The sequence below is a fragment of the Lissotriton helveticus genome, chromosome 5_1 (assembly GCF_964261635.1).
Source record: "Lissotriton helveticus chromosome 5_1, aLisHel1.1, whole genome shotgun sequence".
Taxonomy (NCBI): domain Eukaryota; kingdom Metazoa; phylum Chordata; class Amphibia; order Caudata; family Salamandridae; genus Lissotriton; species Lissotriton helveticus.
In genome coordinates, this window is record NC_136065.1 from 603,552,971 (window position 1) to 603,575,186 (window position 22,216).

At 45.0% G+C, this 22,216-nt stretch overlaps 1 protein-coding gene across 2 annotated transcripts in view; it reads left to right on the forward strand.

The window, feature by feature from the left end:
* Nucleotides 1-22,216, forward strand: part of POLR3A (RNA polymerase III subunit A) — a 284,112-nt gene that overhangs the window by 97,945 nt on the left and 163,951 nt on the right. For both annotated transcript variants that reach the window (XM_078642965.1, XM_078642966.1), the window contains exons 8-14: nucleotides 9,371-9,507; nucleotides 10,059-10,162; nucleotides 10,302-10,443; nucleotides 11,391-11,531; nucleotides 12,709-12,778; nucleotides 12,989-13,116; nucleotides 16,307-16,445. In XM_078642965.1, the coding sequence (XP_078499091.1) occupies nucleotides 9,371-9,507; nucleotides 10,059-10,162; nucleotides 10,302-10,443; nucleotides 11,391-11,531; nucleotides 12,709-12,778; nucleotides 12,989-13,116; nucleotides 16,307-16,445 (861 nt within the window). The remainder of the gene's footprint in view (nucleotides 1-9,370; nucleotides 9,508-10,058; nucleotides 10,163-10,301; nucleotides 10,444-11,390; nucleotides 11,532-12,708; nucleotides 12,779-12,988; nucleotides 13,117-16,306; nucleotides 16,446-22,216) is intronic.

Consider the following 22,216-nt stretch of genomic DNA (forward strand, 5'->3'; position numbering starts at 1 on the left):
GAATTACTTTGTTGGCATTTTGAGTTCAGTTGAAAGTTAATAATTTGGTAGAAATAAGATCTGTAGTTATGTACAGTAAAAATACCTTGCTTAACTTTAAGAAACAAACCTTAACAATCCACTGAAACAACAAAGTCTAAAATGATGTTATAGTTTGATGGAACTGTCTGTTAAAACATAACATTTTAAATGGAAAAAAAACATAAAAATGTCCAAGTTGTACTTAACTGAACTAATTATAACTTGCATCCCAGCCATACACTGTGTATTACCTTGCATATTGCATAACTCATGACAAGTTCAGTGACTTAATTGATGACATCACTGATGATAATTCAAATGACAATACTGGTGTCGTCCCCCGTCCTTCCACCTCAGCACCTTCCTGGAAAGACTTCGGGGTGATTCGTCAAGCGTGGGCTGAGAAAAATGAGCATTCCCTATGCAATTTCCCATAGCAAATTTAGGCACATCTACATCGAAAACAACTGCACAGAATTACACCAGAAATTGCAGAAAGCTAGATCTTTACTCAGAAAGTGTACTTTTTGCGATTTGGTGTAAATTTGTGTCGTTTTTGAGAAATTAAAGTTCAAAATGTATAGATATCTAGGGGCACAGGAGTACAGAGGGACACGCAGATCAAAAGATATGATTTGATTGGCTGCCTCACATCAACAAAGATAGTTGGCAGCCATGTTAGAACTCTGAAACTGAGTCCCTCTGTCCTGAATAAAATAAAAATAGCATAATGGGGGGTCAGGGTGGGGTGTCCTGACCTACTCGGCCACTCCCAGGGTCGAAAACGGAAATTCCAGTACCTGGGTGGGAATAAAAAAAACATTACATTACAATCCCTGTCGGGGAGCCAGGTCCTGGGAGGTATGCTCATTCTCTCTTTTTTAATAATAAATTGGGAGGTAGGTGGGTGTGCATGCCTAACTCCCTGGGCCACTTCTTGGACCCCGGGGCTGACCACTTTTTTGCTGTAAGATGAAAGCTGAAAACAACATCCCTGCACATGACAGTGCAAGCAGCGAACAGTTAAGGTGCGCCCTTGAGGAGCATAAATTAAGCTTCTGCCAGTCATTGTTGCGAACTCCCACTGGCTCTCAGGATGGGTGCTTGTTAGGGTTCACAGGGGTTTTGGGCCTTCCCCCGGTGCCACCAACGTGAGATAAACGTAAGAAAATGGCACAGCAGAGCAGGAATGGGCTCCCTGCGCTACTATTAAAAATAAAAAAATAGGCTGATGGTGCCACTTGTGGGACCAGGGCACACACAATATAAAATAAAAGAGAAAGGCCCATAAAACACTGTGTGGGCTTTGTTTTTAAATATTGTCTTTGCTTTGGGGTCTCAATGAGGGGGCTGCAAGGAGCACAGCAGTTCCCAAAAAAGTTTCATATAAACACCGTAAGACTCCTGGGTCATTGAATACATGACCCCAGAGGAACTTACCATCATTTTAAAAGCACGCTGAGCTGGAGCTATATACCGTTATGATGAAATTCGGGGAGCCCTTGTTATTGGTTCTATGGCTGCATTTTGTAGCCTGAAGGGTGTTAAAAGAAGACTCAACACACATTTATGGTTGTTTGGAATACCAATGCTTTATTTTAAATATTTTTTAGGTCTCGCTAGACGTAAGCAAAAGCGAAGCTTTTGCGTCTAGCGAGACAACTAATGTCATCACTTTCAGGGGAATGTAGACAGCAGACTGTCACGAGCGTCTCCTGCCGGAGATTCTACCTCGTGAGCGCGCACGTCGCCGTCCCTCATATTCCCATGCAAAGAAAGGCACACTGAACACACACATGCAGGCAAGAAGGCACACACACACAGGAGCGCACCTACACACATACAAAGCCCCCCCCACACCCCCCCCGCCGACGCCACATACATAGAAGTCCCCCCCCCCACCTGCCGCCGCCGCATACATAGAAGGGCCCCCCACCCACCTCCCTGCCGCCGCCGTCGCATACATAGAAGGGCCCCCCCTCCCCCTGGCCGCCGCCGCATACATAGAAGTTCCTCCCCCACCGCCGTATACATAAAAGTGCCCCCCCAGGTGCCGCATACATGCAAGCGCCCCCCCCCCCCACACCATACATGCAAGCGCCCCAACCCCCCACACCATACATGCAAGCGCCCCCCCCCCCCTTACCGTGATTCTAAGGTCTTGCAGCCTCCGCGGGGCTCTCCCTCGGGCATGAGCCCCGCGTCACCAGCACTGCTTTCCCGTGGGCGCGTGCGCGGGCTTCCGAAGACGGAAGTCCCGCCCCAAGGAAGGTTTCGCTTTCGGAGCTGGTTTTGCTGGGAGGAGGGGGAAGGAGCCAGGTGCTGGTCCCGCGTTGGCACACTTGTGTTTTCTTGCGAGCGGCGGGAGGTCACTGGACATCCAATCTTATGCTTCAGACTAGGGTTGCCCTACAGTTCCACTGTTCGATGTGCTGCCCTAATGTGCGTACAGGCCCTCTCCGCTACTTGGAGTCCCTGACCTCCTGCTCAGACATGTCTAACCTCTATTATGGTTTGGCCCTCAAACTCCGAGCTATGTCGATTGAGAACCTTACCGTATCATAGCATCTGTTATTTTGAGCGCCGAGAAACACATGGGTTGTATGAAGCGCTGCATAAAATGCATCACTATAATTATTAGGCTAGAGTCGGCTAACTGTTGTGTTTGGGTTGAAGGGGGAGCTGAGCCCCTACGCCGTGTTTCACCCGCACACCCTCGCAGCCTGGTGTGTTGCACAGTAGGGCACAGCACCTCTGGGCGGGGACCTCCCTCGGGTCATGGATGCGAGTGGGGGGCGTTCTTTGTCCTGTCATGCCAGGCTGCTGGACCACAGAGCTGCCTTGTTCGGCCCTGCTCGGGGTGCCGGGAGCAGCCTGTGACCAGTGTTTGTGATGGTGTGTGCAGTTGGCTCGGCGCCTGCTGCATGTGCCCTCCGGCAGTCTGCCTCTGCAGAGCCCGCTTGTATCTACGGCACCTCTCCACAGTGAGAGCCTTTGCGTGTTTTCCTTTCGCAGAAGCGTTGCTTTTTGGGCGTGAATGTCCAAATACTGGTTTTACAAACAAAAGCCAAACGGTACAAGCGCGTTGTATTGAATAAAAAATGGACCATAGACTGTCGTGTTTTTCCTACATCCAGAAAGTATTCTGAGGCAGCGAGTGAGGGGTTGAGCGGGTAGGGAGAGGCATCCCATGATCCAGATACAACTATATGTATATTCTATACCTTCTCGGGGTGCTTATTTCACTCGCCGTCTGCGTGTTTTACAGTAATCAGCTTTGTATGTGGGGCCCTGCCTTGGCACCGGGCCGTGGGCACTTCCTGGGCACCTCACCCACAACTTCGACTGCTGCGGGGAGGGCGGCCCCCCATGCCGCCGAACAGGTTGTTTGGATATGTGGAATCCTGTCGGGTGTGTGCGTGCCCGCGCGTGTGGGGGATCGGCCGGATGCCTTTGCTCCGAATACCTTGGTACGTTTCTCTACTGTGTGTGTGTGTGTGTGTGTGCGCGAACCCCTCACCCTCAACCCCTCACTCACCCTCACTCTCACTCACCCTCACTCACCCCCTCACCCTCACTCACCCTCACCCTCACTCACCCTCAACCCCTTACCCTCACCCTCACTCACCCTCACCCTCACTCACCCTCACTCACCCTCACTCACCCTCACTCACCCTCACCCTCACTCACCCTCACTCACCCTCGCCCACCCTCACCCTCACTCCCCCTCACCCTCACTCACCCTCAACCCCTCACCCTCACACACCCTCAACCCCTCACCCACCCTCAACCCCTCACCCCCTCACCCTCAACCCCTCACCCTCACTCACCCTCAACCCCTCACCCTCACTCACCCTCAACCCCTCACTCACCCTCAACCCCTCACTCACCCTCAACCCCTCACCCTCAACCCCTCACTCACCCTCACTCTCACTCACCCTCACTCTCACTCACCCTCACTCACCCTCACCCTCACTCACCCTCAACCCCTCACCCTCACTCACCCTCACTCACCCTCACTCACCCTCACTCACCCTCACTCACCCTCACTCACCCTCAACCCCTCACCCTTACTCACCCTCAACCCCTCACCCTCACTCACCCTCACTCACCCTCAACCCCTCACCCTCACTCACCCTCAACCCCTCACCCTCACTCACCCTCACTCACCCTCAACCCCTCACCCTCAACCCCTCACCCTCACTCACCCTCAACCCCTCACCCTCACCCTCACTCACCCTCAACCCCTCACCCTCAACCCCTCACCCTCACTCACCCTCACCCACCCTCAACCCCTCACCCTCACTCACCCTCAACCCCTCACCCTCACTCACCCTCACCCTCACTCTCACTCACCCTCACCCTCACTCACCCTCACCCTCACTCACCCTCACTCACCCTCACTCACCCTCACTCACCCTCACTCACCCTCACTCACCCTCACCCTCACTCACCCTCAACCCCTCACCCTCACTCACCCTCACTCACCCTCACCCACCCTCACCCTCACTCACCCTCACCCTCAACCCCTCACCCTCACTCACCCTCAACCCCTCACCCTCACTCACCCTCAACCCCTCACTCACCCTCACTCTCACTCACCCTCACTCTCACTCACCCTCACTCACCCTCAACCCCTCACCCTCACCCACCCTCCCTCACTCACCCTCACCCTCACCCTCAACCCCTCACCCTCACCCACCCTCACCCTCACCCACCCTCAACCCCTCACCCTCACTCACCCTCAACCCCTCACCCTCACTCACCCCCAACCCCTCACCCTCACTCACCCTCACCCTCACTCACCCTCACCCTCCCTCACCCTCACTCACCCTCACCCTCACTCACCCTCACTCACCCTCACTCACCCTCACTCACCCTCACTCACCCTCACTCACCCTCAACCCCTCACCCTCACTCACCCTCAACCCCTCACCCACCCTCAACCCCTCACCCACCCTCAACCCCTCACCCTCACTCACCCTCAACCCCTCACCCACCCTCAACCCCTCACCCTCACTCACCCTCAACCCCTCACCCTCACTCACCCTCAACCCCTCACCCTCACTCACCCTCAACCCCTCACCCTCACTCACCCTCAACCCCTCACCCTCAACCCCTCACCCTCTCACCCTCACAACACATATTGTGTTACAATAGGTGTCACATTTGCGAAATATAAAACTATTGGCATTGTAAATAACAAAGCTATTAATTTCGCTATTTTCAAAACAAGCACATAAATAAAAAATGTGTCCTTTACAATACCAATAGCTCAAACTTTCCTAATGCGAGACCTATTGCATTGCTGTGCTTCTCTCCCCTGCTGCACTCTCCTGCTCTCTAGAGATGTGGCCTAACGACCAGAGCTGCCATCTAAGTCACGTAAATACAAAACATGTTGCATTCCAAATGCTATAGGTGTCACATTCGCGAAAGTTATAACTATTGGCATTGTAAATGACAAAGCCATCAATTTAGCAATTTTAAAAACCAACAAATAAATAAAATATGTCATTTACAAGACCAATAACTCCAACTTTTCTAATGCGAGACCTATTGCATTTGCAATGCTTGTTTGTCAATTGTTATTATTTATTGCTATGTGTGTTCAATGATATTGTTGATAACATCACTGATGGCATCTAAAAATGAGCTCCTTAATAAAGCTGCTGTTCATTGTGAGTGCACAAGTTATAGTTACTTCACTTAACTATAACAAGTGAATTTTGGTGGCTTTTTTTATGTTATGTTTTAACTGACATTTTGACCTAACTAGAATGTCCCTTGAACCTTTTTGTCCCACCCATCCCCCCAGTGGATTTCTTGAATTTCTACGCTTGGTTTTTTAAAATGTAAACAAAATATTATTGCAATTCCTAGCTATATCACTTTAATCTTTGTTTTAGTCAGTGAATTTCTATGTTTTTTAACGAAACGTAAAAAATGTCCATCGCCATGGGCAGCGTGGGGTTGGCCGCTGGGTCTGGCCTTTTGGGAGCCTCTTTGCTCCCCCAACGGGCAGGCAATCCCTGGCTGAGCTCAGTTGAAGGTCATCCCCCGCATGATGTTGGCTGTAGGGCCTGGCCGTAGCCATTGGGAAGCCAGTCCTCTATGGGCACCCAACCCACCTTTTCTTATTTTGCCGTGCTGTGGAGCCACTGCGATTCTGTAGAGGGGACTGCACTAGGCCTCACATTCGATCCACAGAACTCTCCACATTTTTTTTAACTGTATTTTGCCACTCATAGCTGGTCCCTCTTGAAATCACCCACAAGGTCCATGTATACATGAGTTTTGAACACTTATATCTCCGAAACTATGGAACGGATTTACACCAAATCACAAAAAGCATGCTTTCTGGCTCAATATCGAGCTGTCCTGCCAAATTTGGTGAAATTACGTATAGGCATGCTGTATCGCCTTTCGAATTTTCCTTTGGAAAATTGCATGGAGGAAAGCTTATTGCCCCCCCCCCCCCCACACTCCCCTACCCGCATCCCATCCTTTTGCTCTGCCCCCAACGGAGGGAACATTTGATCAAGATGGGTCAAACGGAGCCAACGTTACTAGCAAATCTAAATGTAAATTTTATATGGAAACGTGGTCCTAACCATAATTACTTGAAGTTTTGATTGATAGGTGCACAGCCTTTAAGTTTAGTTGAGTTTTCTGATAAAGGTATTGAACTTAAATAGGTTCTCCTGAGGTATCGTCTTTCACCCAAAGACGAATAGAGTTAAATGTGAAAAAAGCGCCATCAATTGAAAACTGATGGTATCCCTCGGGGCACACTAGTGTGTGGTGAAATCCTCCTCTATTGAATAAAACAAGGTTTACACTTGTGGTATTTCATATCAAGTGATCAAGTTTTATTTTCATTCTTTCTCATTAGTTCATTTGTATTTCCATTGTTGTCAATAAAGTTTTCATTTACAAATATTCTTTAATCCAGCTCCAATGCATTTCGGGCAACCGCCCTTCATCGGGGAGCATCTATGAGCAAACGACATATGACTGATAACATGTTATATCATATTTTAGTTATCAAATACTAATAAACTAAAGCAAATGATACTATGGTAATTAAACGATACTAAATGATGGTTGTGCTATAAAGTGATCATCGGAGAATTGAAAGCTGTTCAGCGGTGAAAACGAGTGGGGGAGGTGAATTGATTTTAACGTTTCATGCTGAAATGTTAGTTGGTGTGATTAGGTTGGACGGGTTATCGATGCATTAATGGCGGCTTACATGGTGTTTAAAGTGCTGTTAGTAAAAAACTCAAACAGAGTAAAATAAAGTTGAAACAGTTAACAGCGCTTAGCGTTCTACAGTGCGGGATCGAGACGCTTGTAGTGGTCCACAGAAGTTAAATAAAAGTGGTTAAAAAGTATAATAATAGCGCTTAGCGGTTACTTACAGATTTGTTAGTATGTTTCCGGCATACGTTCTGCTGTTGTTCTCGCTGTAGTGTGAGTAAATGTTAGCACACGAAGGCGAGTGCAATTAATGATGTTCGATGCAGGGCGGTTTACCGAAATGCATTGGACCTGGATTAAAGAATATTTGTAAATGAAAACTTTATTGACAACAATGGAAATACGAATGAACTAATGAGAAAGAATGAAAATAAAACTTGATATGAAATACCACAAGTGTAAACCTTGTTTTATTCAACAGAGGAGGATTTCACCACACACTATTGTGCCCCGAGGCCTAACCATAATTACACATTGTTGAACCCTACTATGTATATTTGTGTGTATGTATATTAATATTCACTGAAAAAAGAAAGGTTAAAGTTTTGTGAAAATGTCATCTAAAATATACAATTTTAAACTAACAAAACCACTTAAATTCACCAGCTATAGTTATCTCACATAACTATAGCACATACCCTAAAGTAACTATAACTCGCACCCCACCATTCAGTGTTATTAATTCATTTCCTATGTTGCAGTGATGTTATCAATGATGTGATTGAAAGTTTCATGAGTGATGTAATATTGGGGGTAATTAGCAGCTCATGGCGAGTGCCCAAGTAATAGTTACTTTAAGGCTCCCGCCTTCCCCCCCCCTTTTTTTTTTTTAAACCTTTTTTTCTACTGTAAAGTGAGTGTAAATTTTAAACCTTCATTTCTCTAAAACTACTAAAAGAATTTACGCCAAAAAGCATGCTTTCTGGACCAAGGTCTAGTTTTCTGCCATCTTTGGTGTAATTCCTTTTTGTTGTTTGAGCTGTAGCTTTGTCTAATTTTCCTATGGAAAAACGAATGGGGAAAACCTGTTTTGGAATCCCCCCTCCCCCCTCCTTTCTCAGCCCTCGCTTAATGGGTCAACCCCAATGCTTTCTAAGAAGGAGCTCAGGATGATGACCTTTTTTTAAAGAACATTTTGTGAAGATTCTTCAAATGGTGCCAATGTTAGTTGCAAATCAAAAAATGCTTTTCCTATGGAAGCTTGGTCGTAACTATAACTACCCACTGGTGACCGCCACTGACTAATGTATGTGTAAATTTATATGCATGAGTTTGAAAATGCTTAACCCTTTGACCGCAGCCGGAATTTCTGAGCGGTGCGGGAAAATTCCATGCATGCGCCGATCAGATGGCTCCCGGGTGTCCGACGTACACGCCCACTGTGACATCGGACGGCCAGGGGACGTCCGACGCATACAAGGGGTTTAATAGACAAGAATCTATAAACATATAAAACATTTATGCTGTGCCAGCAAAAATGTGTGACCAAATAACTGCTTATCTAAAGGAAGCACACTAATAAACACACATTTATTACTACACTGGAAAGGTCAAAAGTAAAAACACTGGTTACCCTCTTTTTCTGATTGCATGTTGCAAAATGTTGACTGTCAAGCAACACTGCCAATAGTCACAAGGCTTATTTTTAACTTGAGGCATGAATTTAACCTCATGCATCCAAGTTCTGTTTAAATATCTCTTTTCATCTGCGCTTGACATGACAAAGCAGCATGGTGATAACCATGTATACAGGCGTGCAAATTGTAATATGCTGTATATGACCATTGTTCAAGGTGGAGTCATCATCATCATAACTCACTGGAGGCTTCGAATCTCGTGAGTGATGGCACCCATGAGCACTCAACAATAGAAATAACATGATACACCCTATTCATCTGCATATACACCATACCGTCAGTGTTGTTTCAAAGTTACAAGTGGGGCGACTCAGTTAGTTCCTACAGTGCAGAATGAGGATTACAAGTAACCTAGTTATCCATATCCCCAAAAGCCTAGTATCTTTTATTGTAGGTAGAGAAACATTGCACTTTTAAGTAGAAATCACATTTCTCATTTCACCTTCCAGGTCGTTTTAGAGGAAATCTATCTGGAAAAAGAGTGGATTTTTCTGGACGAACGGTTATTTCACCTGACCCTAATCTGCGCATCGACGAGGTAGCTGTACCGGTCCACGTAGCCAAAATATTAACATTTCCTGAAAAAGTAAGTAGTACATTTGGAGGTGGTTTTGATGTTATGAAACTGTTTTTAAGAATTATACGCATTTGAGACCCTTTTAAGAAGGGACCACAGGATTGACATTTGTACAAAGATGCTGTGAGAAAATGCCCCTGTGAATTGCTCCACTAGCCAGTATTATCCAGGGCTCCTTGGTTGACTTATTTGATACTCATGTGTAGCTGCATGCTCAGGTTTTTCTCATGTGGGGAGAGGCTTCTGCCTGTTAAACTTTGGTAATGAGCTCTATGAAGCTGTGGCGAAACATAGGAACTTCGCCACGTCATAACTAAGCTTATCCCCTCGTGCCTGTGCCAGCGCTTTTTGATATCGGCTGATTTCACCAATGGATTTCCTTGTACGTGACTAAAAACTAGGTATTCCGAAAGGCATTACCCTAAAGTCTCACTCCATGATCCATGGAGTTTGTTGTAGTTTTACTAATCTCTCTAATGCTTGTGTGTAATGTAAGGTGAGGAGATAGCCTAAAATGATGGGTGCATTACAAGAGTCCTGCTCGTCTGCTCCTGTTGCAGGTTAATAAAGCGAATATCCACTTCATGAGGTCACTGGTTCAGAACGGGCCCGATGAACATCCTGGAGCCAACTTCATCCAGCAGAGGCACATGCAGATGAAAAGGTGAGCCTCTGCAGTGCTGTCCCAAATCCCTACCCTGCCCCAGCCATTCGGGGATTCATCAGAATCATCTGAAATGCCTGAGTTTTAAGTCTGACTCCACATGTACTGTGTCACATTCTTGTTCTGTTATCTGTTATAGGTTCTTAAAGTATGGAAACCGTGAGAAGATGGCACAAGAGCTAAAATATGGCGACGTTGTAGAGCGGCACCTGATTGACGGGGACATAGTGCTGTTCAACCGTCAGCCATCACTGCACAAGCTCAGCATCATGGCGCACATAGTAAGCCACGGTTCTTCCATATGTATCACTTTTCCTTTTTTTACAGATATGCAAAGCAGATAATTACACCAAATGATCATTTTCTTTTTGTAAAATATGTTTGCTTGTAACAGTAAACAATAGTGGGGCACATGGATCATTGTTTTTTGCGGTTGCTGTGAATCTGCCCCTTTGCGACCACAATTTTTGCATTTGGGATTGCGATTCCCTAAATGCAATGCAACAAAAAAATAAAGATTTGTGATTTTGCTTTTAAGAAATGCAAATTACCATCAACTTAAAGTTGATGGTAATTTGCGAAAACTTTGAAAAATGCTCAAAAGTGCATTTTTCAAAGTTCTATGTTGCACACAAACGTGTGCAACATGTTTTTTAATTGCGCTTTCAGGGGTGCATCAGGGTGTCCTTTTGGTACCCTTGAAATTGTATGCGTAATTTGCGAGTACCTATCTGGTACTCGCAAATTGCGCGTGCAATCCCCATTGATTCCTACGGGCGAGTCGCAAATAAGGAATGTGTAGGAATCGCAAATCTTTTTGCGATTCCTACATGCATAAGAATTGCGATTTATTAAAATTTGCAATTTAGGAATCGTAATTGCTAAATTTGATGAATGTGGCCAAGTATTTTTTTGTCTTCCTTATTTTTTCTTTAAAGGAAAGGACTACTGGAGTCCATCCCGTGACATGGCTTCACCCACTGTACTTATGCTCCAATAGTGGCACAGATAGACAATAATAGGAAGAGGCAAAAGCATTAATTGACTATTTTTTCAAGATTTACCATCTTTTGCTTTAACCCATGTGTAATACAGACTTTGGGTCTGTTATGGTCATGGCAGGTTTTTATTTTGGTACTTGATATATTCATATTTGATTTTTTTTTTCATGGCAAATGTGTATCTTTAATTGAGCCCCAAGGTTGTCTGTTCTGTCTCCTCTTTACAGGCTCGGGTCAAGCCTCACAGGACCTTCAGGTTCAACGAATGCGTGTGCACCCCGTACAACGCAGACTTCGATGGGGACGAGATGAACCTCCATCTTCCTCAGACTGAAGAGGCGAAGGCTGAAGCTCTTGTCCTAATGGGGGTACGCATTGATTCAATAAGGACTAGCAGTTTGGGATATCTACACTGGTACTAAGTGAGGATAAATAGGAGTAGCAAGCGGATAGGCTGCCCCCTACTTTGGTGAAGTTGTCCAGAGCTTTCACCTCCTCCTCCAGGTACTGATTACAACCCATGATATTTACGACTAAAGACATAACTTCTCAGATCTTGAGTTAAAATTGCAACCTTCATAGCGCAACAGCAGTGTTTGCCACGTTATTCGGTCTGTTGAGTCACACGCCCATCCTTAGATGAAACATGAATGAAAACCCATTTAGTACCTTTGGTCTTAGGCCCTGAAGTTAGCCGTAATATGGAGGTGTCATGGTGCCGAGGAATGCTTTAAAATTCCACAATGGACCGCTCTGTTAAGAAGCACTCATTCATAATCTCGGAATTTCAGAGAATAGTTTATGACACATAGTGGCAATGTACATTAACTGACAAAAATACTTTCCCTGGCATTTTCTGTAGTGATTTACATAATTACAAATGGTTTCAGATCGGATTCTGAATGCATTGTAACTAAAGTCTGAGATGAAGATGTTTGTTTAATGAAGTGAAGAATTCTGAGTCCCTAAATACATGGTTCCTGAAGTGAATGAAGCTTTGTGCATGAATACATTGTTATTAGAGTGGAGAAAGCTCTGTGCAGGCAAGGGCCTTCGTAAAATGTTTGAGGCAATGCTTTGTAAATGTAAATGTACAGGAATTTATATAGCGCAAATCACTGAGCGGTTTCTAAGCGCTTGCTTAGGGAACCCGTCCTGGTATTCCCCTGTGAGATAACCCCAGCAGGGAATCCGCAAGGTGAAAGCCAGGCATCCCACCGCGAGGGGCCGTTGTGGAGACTAAGCAAGCTATTGCCCAGAGTCGCAGAGTGTGAACCCGTGAATCAAGTAGGCACCGGAGCAAGAATTGTCAAGTCCATGGACATTTTAAGACTCAAGACACCGCCGAGCCGGGAATTGAACCCTGGTCCCGAGCTGACCTCTGCTTCCAGGTCTGCCTCCTCTAACCAGTGAGCCACACTTCTCCACTCAATGCTTTGTTCATGAACTCTGCGTTCTAAAGAGCCTACCAACAAACCATGTGCCAGAATGCATTTGTTGGTGAAATTGAGAAAACTTTAACTCATCACGGTTCTTGTTTTTCAGACTAAATCGAACTTGGTCACGCCTAGAAATGGGGAGCCTCTAATTGCTGCAATTCAAGATTTTCTGACAGGTATGAGTGATTGAATGTGGCTGATGTACATGCAGTTCCCTCAGGGCTGCATGCTTAATGTACTCAGTGCTACGTGCATTCCTTTGACAGGGCTGCACACAGGCATCCACTGAAACTGCACACTTTGTGATGCTAAGTTATGGGATCTGCAATATAGTTATAAATATGCCTATTGTATTTGCCTGATGATAACTGATGGACTCTCTTTAGGTGCTTACCTCCTGACACTGAAAGACACTTTCTTTGATCGGTCCAAGGCCTGCCAGATTATTGCCTCTGTCCTAGTGGGCAAAGATGAGAAGCTGAAAGCTCGTTTACCTCCACCTGCCATCTTAAAGGTTGGTCACTACCCTGTCTGTGTCATGAATATTTACTTGGTAACAATGTTGCTCTGAAAGAGATGGGAAATTGTGTGTAAATATTAAAGTGGGAAGACATTTAGTTTACTGATACGCTTTGGAGTTAAGGGAGGGATGCACAGGGAAGAAAGTGTGCCTGAATTGTGTTAAGTGATGAGTTGTTGGGATTTGTATTTTCGCTAGAGTAGTGTAAAACACAACACACAGCCTAGATGTCAGGCTGGAAAAGAAAAGGTTTTGCTAAAGGATACCTTTCATTATAGATATGTTTTCAATAAGGATACCATAGTGATGTGTGAACATGAAACAGCCATTTTGTACTTGTCACCACTCCATCACTTTGTTGTTTCAGCAGTGAGCATATTTCCTTTTCCTGTTTAGACTGGGCCACTTGGGCTTAGTACGAAGTTAATTGAATGGGTGTCGTGCAAGTCGTGTAATAACTCACAGCAACCACTGCCAAAGATAATTTATACTTTTGATGGCTAACTGACTTTTGCAAAGTGATCTAAGAAAGTGGCTGCATCTGTCAAAATTCTGTGGTCTTTTCTAGTGCAGGGACAGGTCGTGCAACATGCATAATGTCATCTGTTGTATAAAGCCAAGTAAGTAGATATGCAATTGCAGCGCTATACGAACACTTTGGACCTGACTTGCATTACTACCTCTTGGTATTTCAGCCCTACTTTGCACATTGACCTAGTTTCTTATTTGCACCATTTTCCCCACAATTTAGAGGGCACACATCGTTAGATCTCCTTAGCCTCAGAGAAACTAATATTTATTGTACCCTTTTTGAAGAAAAAGAGAAATAGCAGCTTCACTCATTCCTCTCTGCAATGACATATGCGTTATTATACTGAGACAATCGAGACTTGGAGAAATCCTGGTAGAGTATCTGATCTGTAGAAAGTATTATAGGTAGAACCCCACAATGGTGCCTGGCAGATAACACACACAATAGTTGGTTATGTTCTATGTATAAGTTTTCTACAAATCATTTGTTTCAAAATGATGATAATTGTAGAAATCCCAGGAGTCATACCAAAATTAAGGGCAAATGCTAGAAACTTTCCAAATCATTTTATTGCGCATCTCTACTTTTGGCCTCAACCCTATCTAATCCGCATTAATATTACCAGTCAAATAATTACATGGCTATCGTATCTAACTAAGCATGACGATTCGAAGCCATGCCTAGTTTCCACAGCATACCTTATGTCGCTGTTGGGTCTGCAGCCTGAATTCAGCATCTTCAACCAGAAACTCTTGCATGTGTTTGCCTTGCCCCGATTCTGTCATATCTTTATAGCCTTGCCCCCAATGATTTTCTCTGGAGAAAGGAAGGGTCATTCCTGCTCGGCTCTTATGTTGTAACTTCTGTATGCAATCAGTGCCTCTGCCTGCTTCAGGGGGCTAGTAAATGTAACCGGCTTTGCTTCCTTTCAAGTCAGATCTGCAGAAAGGGAGATGGATTGTAAGATGCTGACCAGGGAAATTGAACATTTCCCTTCTCTGCCTTATTAACATGAACAATATCAAAAACTACTTTTAGTATAAAATATGATGATCTAGTTACCCATTTGTTAGCATTACAGTTTAAGCATTTGGATCTGTTTTGCAGGCTCTAAGTCTACCATAAGCACATTCTAATGTATCAGTGCATCCTTGTTGGCATACAATCAGGCTTGGTTTGAATGTAATACGTGTTTTTTTTAATAAGTCATGCCAAGCACGAGAGTCCATTTATGCAACCACACTTCATCGCTTATGCACCTTAGTGTTTACCTGCAGAAACCCCTATAATTTAGTTTTTGGGATCCATATGTATCTCCACCAACTCATAAGTTTTGGCTTACAGTCCATGCTAATCAGTTTTGAAGGCCCCAGATGCTTCTTCCTGCTATTGCACTCATCACTCGTGTGATTCTGTTGGTCTCGGAACGCACAAACCTTTGTTTATTAATAATCCCAAAGCAAAAGTAGTCATGGCTAAAGACAGTTACACAGGTGCTAATTCCACAAGGTAATAGTGGCCTGCACTCACTCTCTTATGGTCAAACAACTCAAAAACCATAAATACATTAAAATAGAAAAACACACAAAAGGGAGTGCCTCAAAAATCCAACAACTGTATTGTAGAGTTTGTCTCTGTTTCTTCTTTCCTTCTTTCACAAAGTACACATTGTTCAATGGTGTCAATATCAATGTACCTTTCTCCTATATCAAAATAACATGAGAGGCATGGCGTGAAGTCTCCAAACAGTAATCTTTATTATTCTTCAATATATTGAAGAAACAGCCCGGGCAACGCGTTTCGTCCTACGAGAGGACTTTGTCAGGGTTAATGGCTTTCTTTACAGCAATGTCAATTCGAAGTTTGGGTTAATTGGATCAGTGCTCCCTGAAATTCTTGGAAGACTCGTACTGCTCCTATATTGTTGTAGGGAAATACCAGGTGACCGTTTATAAATATCACAGCTTAATATCCACAACCCACTGGGTTCTGTAAGCTCAGATCGAATAGTACAACACGCTTCCACAGTCACGGTATATCCAGTGTACATCTCACTGCTTGTGTATTCACCATCTGGTTTTGGAGTGACCGTCTCAGTGTTGGCGTGTCAGATTATCTGGTCTGAGCTTATAAAACCCTTATGAGGTGTGGATATTAAGATGTGATATTTATATAGGGTCACCTGGTATTTCCCTACATTAATAAAGGAGCAATAGGAGTGTCAAAGAATTTTGGGGAGGAATGATCCATTTTACACTTACACTTAAACTTCGATGTGACATTGCTGTAAAGAAATACATTAACGCTGACAAAGTCCTCTCTGAGGACGAAACGCGTTGACCAAGCTGTTTCTTTGATGTATTAAAGAATAATACAGAGAATTATTTTGAGACTTCATAACGCAGCTCCCTTGTTGTTTTGATATTGGAGAAGAGTACATTGATATTAACACCATTGAAATATGTGTACTTCGTGAAAAGAGGAGAAAAGAAACAAAGAGAACAACCTCTGCAATGCAACTGTTGGACACTTGAGGCACTCCCTTTTGGGGGGTGTTTTCTGTGTTTGTGTATTCTGTGTTATTGATTTCGATAATGCCTGCTTATGCCACTCTGCACTAACTCCATCTTAATGTTCCCAATTTGTTTGCAGCCTGTGACTCTGTGGACAGGGAAACAGGTCTTCAGTGTAATCCTCAGACCCAGCGATGACTGTCCTGTGAATGCCAATCTTCGAACCAAGGGCAAGCAGTACTGTGGCCGGGGGGAAGATCTGTGCCACAATGATTCCTGTAAGTAGTACAATGTTTAATTATTAAGTGATGGGTACATATTGAAAAGATGTTCATGGGCACAGTATGCTGCTTCCAGGCAGTACAGTGGTCTGCTATTGGAAACATTGATCAAGCAGGTTGGAATATGTTTTTGATGATGATAACTGATAATGAGCTTCATCTTACAAGGAGCCTGTTGGCTGAGTGATGGTGCTGTGTGGCGTTTATGGCTCCGAGTGAATTTTCCTGATTCATGTCTTTATATACGTACAGTTCACATTGCCCTTATATAGGCATAGAAATAAAACCCTTATTTAGGCATAGCCCATGCTACCCAAATACAGGCATGGCTACTTCCACCCGTACCAAACGTCACAACGATTTCTTGGGAAACCAGCATAAGCAGTTGGGGAACTTCCCCTTGCTTGAATATTGATTTCTCCAAGAACTCAGTTACTTTACAATAAACAACTATTCCCCAGGGGTTCATTATGACGTTCATATGCCCGACTTTATGTCAAACTATGGCATTCCTAAACACCTTCTAGGTATTAATATACCTTCACTTGCTATGGCAAACAACGGTGGTTCGGAGCAGTTCGAAGATCTACTTGCCCGACGCAGCTCGCTACAGCAAGTACAGAAGAAAGCCGACTCTCCAGCTGACACACTGATCAGGAAGCTGCCTTTCTCCTGTTGAGAATCCAGCTCCAGTGTTTCCGGCTCCCCTTGCAGGGTGTTGGGAAATGGAGTCCCTAGACTGAGATACCAGATCTCCTTCATTCTAACTAAGGTATGGAGCTGATTAGAACCTAGAGAAACCTTTGGTAGCTTCTTGGCAAAAACTAAAACCTATGCAACACAATACTTACTTCTTCCTGCGTACTAGACTTAGGTTAGGTACATTGGGGTAGGCGTATTTTAGAAGCACCAGTTGAGTATTTTAGCCTGTGTATTTATGTATGTATTTTCATGTGGCTTAGAAACCATACAATGCTCTTACGGTATTATTTTATAATACTGTTCTTGCTGTACACATTATACTTTGCAGTCTGCATAACGATTGTAGCAGTTGACTTCTCTTGCATGAGAAAGAAGACTGTTCAATAAACCTTTTTATTGAAAATGCCCGTCTCTTTATTTCTCTGCAACTCTGTAGAAAAGATTCATGCACGATTGACTGAGTGAAATACTTATCTGTTGTTTCAGTGCCTCTGAGAGATATATTCTTATTTTTGGGAAACAAAGTTGCCATGTTTATGCGGTTGTTAGAAACGAATCCCTCTTGCGTATTCGAGAAAGTTTCTAGTGACCTCTGAGTTAGCTGGCACACACACAATTAAGTTTAGTATATTCGAAAGAGACCTAGTTGACCTCAGTCCTACGTCTAATCTATGAGATATATTATTCCAATGCGCAGAGCCTATTGGGAATATAGGAACTACACTACAATGGCACCTTGCCTAAATGTGATTCAAGAGATAAGGGTCAGGCTCAGCATTTGTATACACTGTTTTTTGCAGATCGCCATGTGTGGTATGAACCTGGATATTGTTTTTTTAGACAGTTTGGTGTGTCCAGTCTGCTGATTTTCTTACAGGTCAAGACACCCAGTGTTAGATCTGACATCCTTGTTGCGGTTTCCCATGACTTTTTGCCTTTCCCTCCTGTATTTTTGACTGTGTGTTGGATTTCGTTTTTTGCTGGTTCTGGTACTCTGGCCGCTTTGCCACTGCTGATCAGTGCCAAAGTGCAATGGCTCCCTATGTAAATTATAATTATGATTGGTTATCCATGATTGAGATATTTGATTTACTGGTAGGTCCCTAGTAAAGTGCACTGTTTATGCTCAGGGCCTGTAAATCAAGGGATACTAGCCACCTGCAGCACTGATTGTGCCCTGCACACAAGTAGCATTTCAAATGTCTCAGACCCGCCACTGCAGTGTCTACACATGCAATTCTTGACTGCTGTGTTGACCTGGCATGTGCACCCACTTGCCAGGCCCTAACCTTCCTTTTTCTGATGTTTTTTTTACATGTAAGTCCACCCCTAAGGTAGGCCCAAGGTACCCTCATGGGCTGGGTATTGTGCATGTGAAAGGTAGGACATGTACTGGTGTGTTATCATGTCCTGATAGTGAAATACTGTGTAGTACTTTTTTCACTATTGCAAGGACTAAATCTCCCATAGGCTATCGTTGGAGCTGCCTTGTACCATTTTACTTGTGTAACTTTCAATTGGGAACAGGTAGAGATTTGGAGTTTAGGCTCCCTGAACTCAGAATTTAATACCCCCATTTTAGTAAAGATGGTTTTCAAATTGTGTGTTTCAAAATGTGACTTTTAGAAGGGGGGCGTTTCTTGTATAACCATCATGTGTACCTCTGCCTGTTTGTGTATTCACTGTCTGGTTTTGGAGTGACAGGAACTGGGGATATGCATTCTCTTTAGACAGCCCCAGGGGTGGGGAGATTGAGGAGTGTCCTGCCTTTCCTGGGTAACTCAGTCAGGCTGAATAGACTTTTCTGCATTTAGAGTGGCGGGAGGAGTTGTCACCAGCACCTGAATAGGCTGTGTCTGCTCTGCACAATGCTGCCTTCACCTGTTCTAGTAAAGCTGGATCAGGGAGGACAGAACGGTTTTGTACTAAGACTCTAGAAATACAGACTACAAAGAGAAAATGGGGTATAAGTTTTGGACCTAAAACACCAGAACTTTAGATTACTTCTGGATCAAGAGGATGCTCTGCCAAGGAGAGGGACTGGCGAGCGTTTAGGAGGAGCACTGCCCTTTTGTTGTGCGTTGCTGTGCTGGGTTGGCCTGCAGTTGCCTGCTTCTGCCTGAAAGAGGACAGAGACTGAACTTTGCTGTGAATCCTGATTGAGAAGATCTCCAAGGGTTTGAAGTAGAGCTTGCCTCCTGTTAAGAAGTCTCAGGGACACACAGACTTAACTTGCAGCCTCCCTGAACTCCACTGCTGGGATTTCTGACCTGCCTTGTGGTGCCAGTCCCAGTTCTGGGCCACTGGAGGTGTTTGCTGGGGCTGCAAACCTCAAGAAATGGATTTCCAGTGCCGTCTCCAAAGCCACTGCATGCACTGACACCAACACTGACTGCGACAACATCACAGCCCCAACGCCGTCTCCGCATCTACTCTGATGCCATCATCGAGCCCGTTGCCTGCACCTGGGCCATGGTCGCGGCTCGTGAAGCACACAAAGCATCGCCGACACCGTCCAATGCCATTGCCTCCCGCACACTACAGCCGAGTTGATAACCCACGTAGGTTACTGCCCGTTACTGTACTGTCGTAAGGAACCAACGCACCACCACTGCGTCACCTCCCCTGCACAGTAAGGAACCAACACCTCACCTCCCCTGCACAGCAGTAAAGAACAGAAACTTCTGTAGTAGAGGATCTCTGTGTATAGTCATAATCTTGTGAATAGTCCCGCCCAATCGGACGCATACCCGGTGAGCGGTACATTCCTCAGTGCCAGCAGACCGCACCAGTGCAATATATACGATTCCTTATATCTTCATACAACGTGAAAGAAAACAGTGTAACAAATTCGGGATGAAACCGATTTCTTCCACGATTTCTGATAATCATAAACACACTACACACACATTATGAGATAAAGTTATATGGAAATTAAAATAAATTCCCTTCTGCTGCTGTGTCCTCCGGAAAGAGCTCAATATTGCTTTGGGGTATAGTTACTATGAATAAGGCCAGCCTGGTTCTTTCATAAGCCTCTCCGGCACTGAATTATTTGTCAATAGTGCATTAAGTGAACTTTCCAGGCGTTCTCGGTGCCCCATTCACAATAATCACTCCCACATCAGTTATTGGTCAGTTTGGCAACACTACTTTGAGAGCCAGATGGCTCCAGCGTTTTGATAATTATTTACTGAGCCCCGAGTGACTCCAACAAAGGGGGACACATTTGTCCTGAGGGCCAGTGAGAGCCCATGCCGCATTTCGCTTTCACAGCTGTCCTGCAAGTAGTGGGCAGCTGCACCGTTTAGGTTCTTCTTTATTTAAGGGGACATGTCTTTTTACTCCAGGAGTGAGACACACTCCTTTGCCCCATCCCTACCTTGGCCTGCACAGCTGCGCAGCACTTAGTGCCAGCTGCAACGTTTAGGCCCTTCATTGAAGATTCCCAGCTGCCCAGCAAGTAGTGGGCAGCTGCCACGTTTAGGTTTGCGCCTAGTGCTCCCCTGTGACCGTCGCTGCATTGGCAGCGCGCCCTGACTTTTTGGACAGAGGGCATTTGAGCACCTTATAGATGGCCAGTTGGCCCAGGGGACTATTAGGTTTGTAGGGAGCAAGGCCCTAGTGTACTTTTTATAGGTGCACCTTGATTTATGCTTATAGATGTGCTTTTATTCTTACTAGGGTTTATCTACTGTCTTATGTTTTCTACTGTGGTCTAGGTTTGATTTATTCCCTACTTCAGGTTATGTTACTAAGTTTATTTCCTAATGCAAGTAATGTTTAGGAGTTGTGGTCTACTAGATTTAGGCTTATGAGGTTGGCGCAGAATAGAGTTCTCGCCTTATGTGCTACAGTGCCTGTTCTTTGATGTAATTATGTACGCGAGGAGCTGGTATGCTGGATGGGGCTGCAAAACGGGGGGGCTCCCTGATTATTGCAGAATGACTCTGGAGAAGCCATGCCAGACCTGCCACTCACCCCCTCTGAAGACATGTGGACACTGGCCCTGTCCTCCTGCCGCTTCACGGCATAGATTACACCCCCTATGCTTTGTGAATTTTTGGGACCGACTGAACTTAACACCAAGGTCTCAACCCCCCTGCCTGACCTAAAGTTGGCAGCCTCAGTTGGTCTCTTCACGATGCTCTAACTCTCCTGGACAGCGTCCTGAGCTTAACCACATCCCTCACCTGACCTTGATCCTGCTCTCCCTCCTGGACATGTACTCTGAACCTTTCCTCGATCGTAGAGACCCTGCTATTTGACCGATGTCCGGTGGAGCTACCTGTTAGCTGAAGATGAGATGGGTTGTGGATTCCCCCTCGGCCGTCACCTACCCAGATGGATTTTGGGCAGACTTTCCTTTGTCTCTCTGTCATTTCCCCCTCCTACCCTTTCACCCAACCCCCTCTACGCTCCCTTCTTCTCGCACTCTTCCCCTTTAATGTTTTTCTGTTGAGACCTAGCCATTTGACCAATGCCCGGTGGAGCTACCTGATAGCTGAAGAGGAAATGGGCTGAGGATTCCCCCTTGGCCGTCACCTACACAGCCGGACCTTGGACAAACTTTTCCCCTTGTCTCTCCGCTGTATCTATACACTACCCCTTTTGCCCTCACCCCCTTTCCATTCCTCATCCCATTTTCCTTTTCTTCTATGCTCCTAAAAAGTTTTTTCTGGTATCTTTTGTAACTATATTCCCCTCGTCTCTACGTCCTGTCTTCCTCCTACCCTTTTACCCTATTCCCTTACCCTTCCTACTCCATTCACCTTGTCCCCTATGTTCTCTAAATGCTTTTCTTGATACTTATGTAACTTTTAACTGATGTAATTTGCAAAATTATTGTCCCTCATGTAAAGCGCTCTGATTACATCGGGTCTAGCCAGCGCTATATAATAACTCATTAATTAAATTTGTTCCCATTTAGTACTCTTTCTCCCATTGTGTACCTCCCTAGCTCCTATCCACTCTCCCCTGAATCTCTCACCTTGCCTGCTAGTCTGCCTAGCCCCCTGTCCTTTGTGCCCTTTGACTAAGCACTCCTTCTCCCCTTGTTGGGGAAA